This window comes from Rhododendron vialii, chromosome 1a (assembly GCF_030253575.1).
Source record: "Rhododendron vialii isolate Sample 1 chromosome 1a, ASM3025357v1".
Taxonomy (NCBI): domain Eukaryota; kingdom Viridiplantae; phylum Streptophyta; class Magnoliopsida; order Ericales; family Ericaceae; genus Rhododendron; species Rhododendron vialii.
In genome coordinates, this window is record NC_080557.1 from 17,405,820 (window position 1) to 17,416,445 (window position 10,626).

Consider the following 10,626-nt stretch of genomic DNA (forward strand, 5'->3'; position numbering starts at 1 on the left):
AGAAAAACTTAAGAACATTTTTCCCATTACTTTCCTGGCAACTAAACACTACAAAAGTTATGAGAAAGTTGATTTTTCCATCATTTCCTACACTTTCCTGACAACTGAACGGAACCTAAGGAGACTTGTCCATTCATACAACAAAAACCAGGCGCTTCGATATAATATTTCACTAGTGCCCGTTCTATGCACGGGACCACCGTTATGTGGTATCCCAAATTTATTTTCCATCACACATGTCTTTTGGTGCATAAAATGATACCAATGCTAGCTTGCATCGAACACGAGACCCGAAAAAATATTAGGGGCTAAAGCCAATCTTTTCACTTGTGCCAAACAAATGGCCAAATTGAGATATTCTTTGGTAACCCCGAGTCCAGGAACCGCCAGAAGAAATCTACAGATCCAAAATAGGTAAAATGCCACCTTCTTGTGGAAACAAGGTGCAGATGCCTTTGCTCGGTAGTGGGTCTTTAACCATTTTTAGTAACTTACCCCAGACGTTGGAAAAATAAAGGCTTAAATACTTAAATGGTCCTTACAAAATAGAGTCGGTTTCATTTTCATCCTTGTAAATTTTTTTTTTGTCAATTTCGTCCTTCCAGTTTGTGACTCAGTTCAATGTCACCCTTGCCGTCAACCAGCAAACGGAATTCACCCACTTGGATAACGAAAGCCTTATTTGGTACCTACCTGGCCCATGTCTCTTCCCCCAATATCCTCCAACTCAACTTCTGGATTCCCTTTAGCCCCTTCATCCATTCCAACCTTAGGCAGAGGTAAGGCAAGGGCAATATTTATGGATTCATCTGCTTGTTCAATAACATGTTCAACATAGACCTCTATTTGTTCATGACCCTTGACATATGTTGCCATATCCATTGCATCTTTGTCAGTGCCTACAACACTAAGTCCCTCCTCTAACCCAAGCTCAGGAATTCTGTACCACAACATCTTGTACTTAGTGTAACCAAGTCTTTCTACTATATCTTCAACCTCTAACTTGGACCATTTATCTTGCTCACAGTTGTCAACATGGTTCACAAATCCCCCCACATAACGAAGTGGATCCTCAACAAAATGCCCTAAATGGTGTACCTCAACAGTAAATTCATCATCCCTCTGTTTAATGAAGACAAATAAATCGCTACAAGTCAAAGAGGGGACCACAAATGCGTACAAAAGACATTTTTTAACAGAGAAAAAGGTAGGTGAAAGATATAGAAAACCGGGCACACTTTAAATTTGTCTCCCACTGAAAAAATTAGTATATAAACTATGATACAAATTAATATAAACTAATGATGTTCCTGTAGTAAACATCTTTTGGGTGGAAAACCCTAAACCATTTGCATTAAAAACGTGGGTAACAATGGACTTACCTTAGCATCCACCAACGACGTCCTCGCGTTGATGATCTTCTCCGATATTGTAAAGACCACGCCAACAAACCCAATTGAAGATCTAAATAAGACCTCGCCCAATCCCTCTTTTGATGAGAAACGTACTGTTATGGGTTTGGGGGAAACCCTAGCGAAGATCTTGTGTGTATTGTTTTTGGGAGACAACGATGGGGGTAATATTCGGGGGAAGAGACGTGGGTCAGATCCCAAATAGGGCTTCCGTTATCCACGTAGGCGAATTCCATCCACTGTGGGTAATATTCGGGGGAAGAGACATGGGTCAGATCCCAAATAGGGCTTCCGTTATCCACATAGGCGAATTCCATCCTTTGGTTGACGGCAAAGGTGATATTGAAGTGAGTCACAAACTGAAAGGACAAAATTGACACAAATTTTTTTATAAAGACGACAATGAAACCGACTCTATTTTGTAAGTACCATTTAAGTATTCAAGCCAAAAATAAATGGGGAATCATATGGATCAGGAGGAGGAGTAAGCAAAGCATTTACCTCACGGCCTAAAGAAGAGAGGCCAGTCAAGTGAGAAACATCTAAGACAGTTGGAGACAATAAACCACAATGAAGAATCAGGGCATTGGACGATTTGGACCAGAAACAAGTTGCAGCAGCTAAGAGCTAAGAATTCATTTCTAAAGGGAATTGTGAGAGCTCAATTGTCTCACGAATTCCCATTGTCTTCCAGTCATCAAAAAGAAATTTCATCATGCGCCTTACCCAATCTACCCATAATGCTTCAACGGTGTAGGGCCAAGAACGAAGGCAAGTGTTCTTGCCCCAGCCTGACCATTCAAGCGATGAATGTTGAAGGAGAAGTGGATCACGTTCCACCACGGGGTAAACGTCCGGAAATTCGTTCGGAATGACCTACTAGAAAACCGGACCTAGTGTGCAATGAGAGCTAACGTTCTCGTCATGGATTAACACCTGAGTGTTCTGGCTAGCCTCGTCTCGTTATGAATCTGGGAAGCGAAGTTTGTCTTCCATTACTGACTTAATAGTTGGATTTTCAACAGGATCGTTGCAAATCTTCAATTTGGCTTTCGATCGGAGCCATTGGAAGACGGACGGTTTCCGGGAAATTGGTATGAAGGAGTTTTCGTGTCCTAAAATTTCAAAAGTATTCTGGTTTATATAGGCGGTGATTACTAAGGGGTTATTTACCTGAGTTAGCCCTTAACTCAAGTAAATGCCCCCGCCCTTAACTCAAGTAAATAGGGGGCATTGTTTACACCATAATTAATTTGGTAAATTAGTCTATCTCGTTTGACTAGGTTAAATTTTGACACGTGTCGACGTATTTTGGACTAATTGAAATAAATGTGATGCCTATCAAGGAATCGAATGGGCTAATCAGCGGTTGAGAATTATGCTTAAACTCAAAACACGTGTTCAACAGCAAGTTACAAGCAGATTGTGGACAAAGCAGTTAACAAAGGCAGTTGAAAAAGCAACTACAACTTAGGGGTCGTGTGAAGTAACCGCCTGATCAAGGACGTGGAGAAAGAAGAGATGTGAGGAAGAAAAGAAGTAACCGCTTGATTCAAATTTATGGAGGGAATCCTACCATGTTTGAATTTCAAGTCGAAGTGAAGCCTATAAATACGAGAATTGAAGACGATTTCAGCCCCCACTCAATTGCCCAAAGGCTTCTACTTTTTATCTGTGCTTTACTTTTCTCGCTCTAGGAGTAGCTTGTAACGTAATCGCCTGTTCGATTGTGTTCTCACCGTCGATCGACTTCTATTTTGAATAATAATAAAGTCCATTTTGTTGTTCTTCTTTCATCTCCATTCACTTCACTAAGTTTGCTTACAGAGAAGTCCTAAAATACGGCAAGGAACCAAACTCCACCATCACAAACTCCCACATTCCACAACACACAACAATTCTCGGTCGATCATCGACTATAAGTGAACAATAGACAAACACCGACACACCGGGGACACGGATAAAAATGCATTGGGCACACCACATGGCATGTCCATTGAATTTAATTAAATTTTTAAGGGGGACACAGTGGGTACACGTATGGGGACACGACAAGGATCAAATACTCAATTTTTTTAGGGTAAATGGGTATTATTCAAATGTTTTGTGTTAAAGTGTAATGAGGTATATATGATGCTTTTGTATACTTATTGATGCTTTATGCTTCTTCATAGAACTATATTTCCAATAGTTTAACATGAATTTATTATTTATTTATTTTTACCATGTCTCCCGCTATGTTTGTGTCTTCATTTTTTTAGAAATTTCATGTTCTGTGTCTATATCTGTGCTACATAGCTAGTTTGACTGTCACATTTCTCATGGGATGAATTTTTTTCCGTCGACATTCAATTATAAATTGAGAAACGATTTCCTTATTTTTTCGTTTTCCCTTCATTTTCTTAGTTTGACAAGTTGAGATGCTTTTGTATTCGATCATTTTTCTCCGTTGGGTATGTTTTTCCCTTCCTGTGCCACCCATTTCTGCTGGTATTCACATCTTCGTTCTGCATTTATATCTCTTATCTGTTTCTTGCATTCATTGACAGCCAAACCTAAACACTCTTGTGGTCATCCTCAAAGATGCATCCGGGCATGTAATTGATTGTGAATCAAGTCAAGTAGGGATTCGACAAATATCAAAAGACCCAAAACAGCTTCTTGTGAATGGGCATCCAGTAATGATAAGAGGGGTAAACAGACATGAACATCATCCCCGCATTGGAAAGACAAACATGGAGCCCTGCATGATTAAGGTGACACCACATTTTGTTTTTGTTAGTCATACTTGTTCTCTGAATGGTACCGCATGTCTCCTTTTGGCTATTATACCATTGACATACGAGAATGTTGTCGTTCTTCTGTTTGTAGGATCTGATTCTAATGAAGCAATACAACATCAATGCTGTCAGAAACAGCCACTATCCCCAACATCCCCGGTGGTACGAGTTGTGTGATTTGTTTGGCATGTACACGATAGATGAAGCCAATATCGAGACACATGGTTTTGATCTTTCTGGGAATGTAAAGCATCCAACACAGGAACCAATTTGGGTTTTGTCAATGATGGATCGCGTAATAGGGATGGTGGTGAGGGATAAAAATCATGCCTGCATTATTATTTGGTCTCTAGCAAAATGAGTCCGGCTATGGACCTACTCATGCTGCTCTTGCTGGTAAATAGCTCTTACACACTTTATATAAGTTGCTTATGCTGATAAAATATTCATTAAAGTTTGTTTGGACTTTGAAGCCAATTTTTCACTTAATCATATGATTCATACCTTTTGATTTTTTCATGTTATCTTGAGCATTATCACTGGGTTAGTATACTATTGAACTTCTTGGCCGAGCACTCTAATTTCCCTTTCATTTGCCTCATGCCATTTTCCTCGTTATTTTCTAGTTATAGACTATTACATCAATGTAGTGATTCTTGAAAGTGATTGATTTATTTAAAATGTTACAAACAAAGCAGCAAGAATCATTAAGGCAGTTATGGACTAGACTGAGAACATATTAGGTCCAAATAATGGTACCTGATGTAAGTGCAGCAACGGATTTCAAAAGCACACAAGAATGCAGTGAACTATGAATATTAGTCAATGGGACCAAATAATTCAATTTAAAATGTAAACTGGTTGGAATGTTTGGGATCTAAGTATTTCAGGTATAGCCTATAGGTGAATATTACCCCAAGATAGTGAGAATACGATTGCATAGTAATACAAGTGCTTGGATTATCAGGTTGGATTCGAGGACAAGATCCATCGAGGCTGTTGCACTATGAAGGTGGAGGATCCAGAACCACCTCAACTGATATTGTATGTCCAATGTACATGTGTATTTGGGACATTGTCAAGATTGCCGAGGACCCATCTGAAACACGACCTTTGATATTATGCGAGTATGGTCCTCTTTTTAGGTTTTGACATGTTTTTATAGCAACACTGCAACACCCTTTTATCCTCTACTGATGCCATTTGATTTACTTGAGAATACTTGGTATTCAACAATTTGTGGTGCACACCGGGCAGGTATTCACATGCCATGGGGAACAGCAGCGGAAATATTAGTGATTATTGGGAAGCAATTGATACCACATTTGGTCTCCAAGGAGGTTTTATCTGGGATTGGGCTGATCAGGTTGAAAGCCCTTTGTGTTCTTATGCATCATAGTTCCCATTATCATATTAGGTCTATAGTTGATAATAGAGACAAATTCGGGGTGTCATTTTAAACGCCTTATCATTCGCCTTATAATTTGGAAAACAGTAGTTTTCTGGTACAAGTATCATAATTTACGGGACTTATAAACGAACTTACATGTGCTATTCATTTCGTGATTTGGAAGATTCTGTGTAACTTCAGATGATATGTGAAGCATCGCCTTGTGGATTATCAGCAAATCAGGAAGGATCCTTGCCCCCATTTTGAACTGTAGGGATAAATCAGTTACACTTGTTGAATCACTACCTTTAGATGTCATAGTTATCCTACCAGGTGCCATATGGAAAATGATTGGCTTCTTTTGCACTCGTTAGTCAGACACAAACCACAAATCCATTACTGGTTGAGTGAACTTTAATGTCAAAACATGTTTAAACACATTGAGACATTCTCATTTATTCGGAATCCTATAAACAGTAAGTTCTAATGTTCTTGAAAAAACAATAGCTGTGGTGCTTCTACTGTGTATGAGACTTGTTTAGGCTTATACTTTCTTTATCGCATCTGTGGCCACAGGGGAAAGTTTGTTCTCTAAAAAGAAATGATAATGAACCTTTTCCAAATCAATGCAAGTGACTTACTTCAAATGTGAAGCAAAAAGAGAGTGAGGCAAGATATTTTATTGATACAAGTGTGTGTCTGGATATCTTTCTGAAAAATAATTTCGGCTTCTGTCTCTAGAAGTAAGTCCATTTACTAGTGCCCTTGGGATCATTTCTAACTTTCAACTGTTTATTGGGCATCCCTTTCATTTTATTTTATGCAAAAGATACAAGAAAATTAAAATGGAACTGAAAACAGTGGTTCTATAGTGGCTGGAATGAAAAAGACCCATTCTGAAGTTTTCTATGACGATTTTGTCCCATGTCTCTCCAAGTCTTGTTTTAGTGTGGGAGATATGTTAGGTGTCTTCCTCTATTTTCAGATTCTATAGTTTCTGTAGAAGTATGAACTTAAGTACTGGCTTGGTGGCATGCAGTCCATGGACCACCCAAACCCATGTTATTTTGCAATACACTTAAGTTAGCTGGCATGATTGTCACTTTCTGCCGTTGTGAGCAGCTTTTCATTTTTGAGTAGGGGGAGACAAAGATAGCATGAATGCTCAGCACGAGAGGAATGTTTTTCAACCTTATTATGAATTTCTTCATGTGGTTGACAAGGTTTCAAACTTGGTGTGTATATGTCGGGTGAGGAGATGCCGAAGGTCTAAAATAGTTTTTCACCGTTGATATAGGGGCTACTGAAGGAGGCTGCAGATGGTAGTAAGCATTGGGCATATGGAGGTGATTTTGGTGATACTCCTAATGATTTGAACTTCTGTCTGCATGATCTTATATGACCAGATCGAACTCCCCATCCTGCCCTACATGGTAACTTGGATATTCACTTCAAATTTGGATTGTGAAAAAGTTTTTTGGCTGACGGTGTATGACTCATGGTTTTGCATATTTCACCTCATGGTGTTCACTGTTGTTTTCAGAAGTTAAATATGTCTATCAACCGATCAAGATTTCATGCAGAGATGGTATAATAAAGGTAATATCACATTTCAGTTAGCCATTTTCTCCCATTTGTTGACTCTGTCTCTGTTGTTAACGGGTTTTTTTACATTCCAGATAACCAACACCTAATTTTTCGAAACAATGAAAGCACTGGAGTTTATGTGGGCGGTTCACGGTGATGGGTGTGAACTTGGATCTGAAATCCTCTCTCTTTCTCCAATCGATCCCCTGAGTAGTTATGAAATAAAGAGGAAGTCTGCCCCTTGGTATTCTCTATGGGCTTCATCTGCTGCAGCAGAAAATTTCTTGACTGTTAATGTGAAGCTCTTACAATCCATAAGGTGGGTTGAATCTGGTCATGTCATAGCATCTTCTCAGGTCCAGTTGCCTGCAAAAAGGGAGTTTGTTCCTCACGTAATTACTTTACCCATATCCCTGTATTAATATGTCTGATGGCTATTTTCTATAAAGTTGTAATTTTCAAATAGTTTTGGGTTTCAGGTCATCAAAACTAATGGCATCACTATGCATAGGGAAATTACCGGGGATACATTAACTGTTAGCCAGCAGAACAATTGGGAGATGAAATTTGACATTCGAACAGGAGCATTTGTGAGCTGGAAGGTAGTCTATGGAGTTGGGCTATTGTCGTTTCAATAGAAAAAACATGGTCTGTTAGGTCTTCCCTCACATGCTCTTTGTTAATGGAGAAAGAGGGCACAGAAGCGTATTGTTTTATTTCACTTGGACTGCCTAATTGATTCTTGAAAATAATTAATTTGATAAACTCCAATAGAAGGTTCTCCAAACTACATTGTCTTCAAAATTCTTGTAACTTATGGTCGTTACGACAGGTGGAAGGGGTTCCAGTGATGCAAAAAGGTATCTTTCCATGCTTCTGGCGAGCACCCACAGGTAATGACAAAGGTGTAGGTGAAGCTAGTTATTTCTCCAAGTGGAAAGCTGCTGGTCTTGATAACCTTCTTTTCCTGAATGAAGGTTGTGCTATTCAGAGTATGACGGATCATCTTGTGAAAATAGTAGTCATCTCTCTTCGGAAGCCAAAGGCTGAGAAGTCTTCCAATGAATTGAGTACATCGAATATTCTCTTGAAGGTTAATATGACCTATTCAATCTCCAGTTCTAGAAATGTCATCATGGAATGTAATGTGAACCCAAGTGGTGGTATTCCCCCATTGCCACGTGTTGGACTGGAGTTTCATTTGAACAAATCAATGGACCGGATTAAATGGTATGAGAGAGGTCCCTTTGAATGTTATCCAGATCGAAAAGCAGCTGCCCACGTTGGGGTATACAAGCAGAAGGCGAGTGACATGCATGTTCTCTATATTGTTCCTGGAGAATGTTCAGGTAGGGCAGATGTAAGGTGGGTGACATTTCAAAATGAGGAAGGAACAGGAATCAATGCTTCCATATGTGATGGCTCTCCACCTATGCAAATGGATGCAAGTTACTACTCCACCGCGAAGCTTGACAGGGCCACACACAATGAACAACTTGTCAAAGGAGATGATATTGAGGTAACTATTCATCTTGTGTTTATTAGATTACTTTATTCCATATGAAAAATGCCTTTTTCAAGGCAAGTGATTTTCAAACTTTTTTCCTCTCACTGATTCTCACTCTATCCCCTTGAGAAGCTAAGAATCTAAAAGACAATAGGAATGCGAATATAATTCATCGTGACGAATGTCCTGTTATTGTAAGCTGAAAATCTGTGTAGAATTTAAAATGAATTTGGTGGATCAATGTAGAAATCATGAAGGTCTCCTCAGGATTGTATCTTGAAAGTTCAAATTGGTTCCCCCTATGTAACCTTCAAAGTGGGCTGTAAAAAGTTCTGTTGCTGCTGTTTTTGACACGAAAGTTAATTGGCCGTCTGGAATGGATCCTGGACCTTTTGTCAGTCCTTTCTCCCTTTTGTTTCTTATTGGCCAGTGATGCAATTTAAGCCCGACCGGCTACTTCATTGTGTTTCACTTGCTTATTGGTTTTATTTTTCTTTCTCTTTGTCTTATTATTGTTCATTAATTTCTTTTACTTTCCTCCTAATTGTTCACTTAATCCTCCAACCCCAGTCCAATATGGTTCCTCTAATGTGGCAGGTGCATTGATCACAAACACTTAACACATGGGATTGGGAGGGGACGATAGCTGGTCGCCATGCGTCCATGAAAAATATCGGGCCGGTTCCTGCTTTGCCATACTCGTTCTCCGTCAGGTTCTCTCCAATAACTGGGACCACCTCTTCCCAGGATATCTACAAATCTCAGCCTTGAAGTTATGGCTCGCGACATGTTTGTTTTCCTTGGATAATGGATGCTTTGAACTCCTAAAATGCGATTTAGGCTGATCTCAACTTTCGAACGCTTGATTTTGTAACACCTGCAATCAGTCTGGTCCTCGCATTGTTGTGGCTTTGTAAACATAATGTTCCTCTAATTGGCGGTATCAACCAGAATCCTCTCAGTGAAGAACCTATTGGATCTATTTTTGGAACCATTTTTTAAGTGGTAGTTATGGTGTTCTGGAGAAGACGTTCATTTAGGTACGCATTGGCGAGCCCCTGGAACAATGAGTCGATTTCCTTTATGACTAATGGATGTTCAGTTGAACATCTTTTTTGTCTCATTGCCTGTTTCTATTTCCCAAAACAAAATTTAACTCCACAAGATCACTAGATATTTTCGTACTTCGGTGATCTCCATTGATGTTACAATCTCGAAAGAATTTTCCGCAAAACTAGAAATGGGAATTGGTCAAAACCCATGAACTGTAACAACTCGATCCCTTGACCCACAGCAAATCCTTCGGGAGGTTTGCGGGAGGTAGGAGGCGGAGATCTGCACTTTGAAGCAAAAAATTACGGATGTAATCGAGCTCAACGACTTCCACCTCCCATAGCGCAAGGAGTTCAAAGACCTAATCTGCCCCATTCAATGAAACAGCCGTCTGGATCAGGTATGCTCAGTGGGAGTTGCAGAAGGGCTTCAATTTTGAGTTAACCATTTTTTATGGGTATATTTCTCCTCAACCAGATTTCACAAATTAAGGCAACATGCGTTCTCGCGTGCACACATATATCTCTAAAAATGAAATAATAAAGGTAAAATAGTACTACATTCATACAATTACATACAATTACAGGATCAAAACATAACATGGCATGGATGAAATTTACGCGGGTGCTAATTTAGAACTAATATGTACAGTAATTTACTCTTTCTTCAAACTACTATTAGACTCTGCTGCAGTTGCTCATACTTTCACTCAAGTTGTGTAAAAATTTGAGTCTCTCTGATTTGAGTAAAAATTTGAATAGAACTTAAGTAAGCATAAATTTGAGTAAAGGTGGAGAGTGAATTCCTTTTGAAGGACTCGGATGCCCTGTCCGATTATCCCTGTCCCACTCCTCTGTCCTACTCTTTAAACGCTGAAACGTGTTCTCTTAACAAAAA

The 10,626-nt window shown here is 39.4% G+C and overlaps 1 protein-coding gene and 1 pseudogene across 1 annotated transcript; one reads left to right on the plus strand and one right to left on the minus strand.

Annotated features, from left to right (window-relative positions):
• Positions 1-267: 267 nt before the first annotated feature.
• Positions 268-2,151, minus strand: LOC131328932 (uncharacterized). The gene is made up of 6 exons (XM_058361906.1): positions 2,134-2,151; positions 1,914-2,039; positions 1,679-1,771; positions 1,383-1,619; positions 694-1,122; positions 268-471 (listed from the first exon to the last, which is right to left on the minus strand). The coding sequence occupies exons 1-6, from the start codon at positions 2,149-2,151 to the stop codon at positions 268-270; spliced, it is 1,107 nt and encodes a 368-aa protein (XP_058217889.1).
• A 67-nt stretch (positions 2,152-2,218) lies between these two features.
• On the plus strand, positions 2,219-9,038 carry LOC131328940 (uncharacterized; annotated as a pseudogene).
• The last annotated feature ends 1,588 nt before the right edge of the window (positions 9,039-10,626 follow it).

Bases quoted from the DNA above. Each gene is read 5' to 3' on its own strand.
- LOC131328932 (XM_058361906.1), bottom strand. The intron at 1,772-1,913 runs GTAAATGCTTTG...TTGTCCTTTCAG, and splicing joins TCTCTTCTTTAGGCCGTGAG to TTTGTGACTCACTTCAATAT. The intron at 1,123-1,382 runs GTAAGTCCATTG...TTCATTAAACAG, and splicing joins CGTCGTTGGTGGATGCTAAG to AGGGATGATGAATTTACTGT.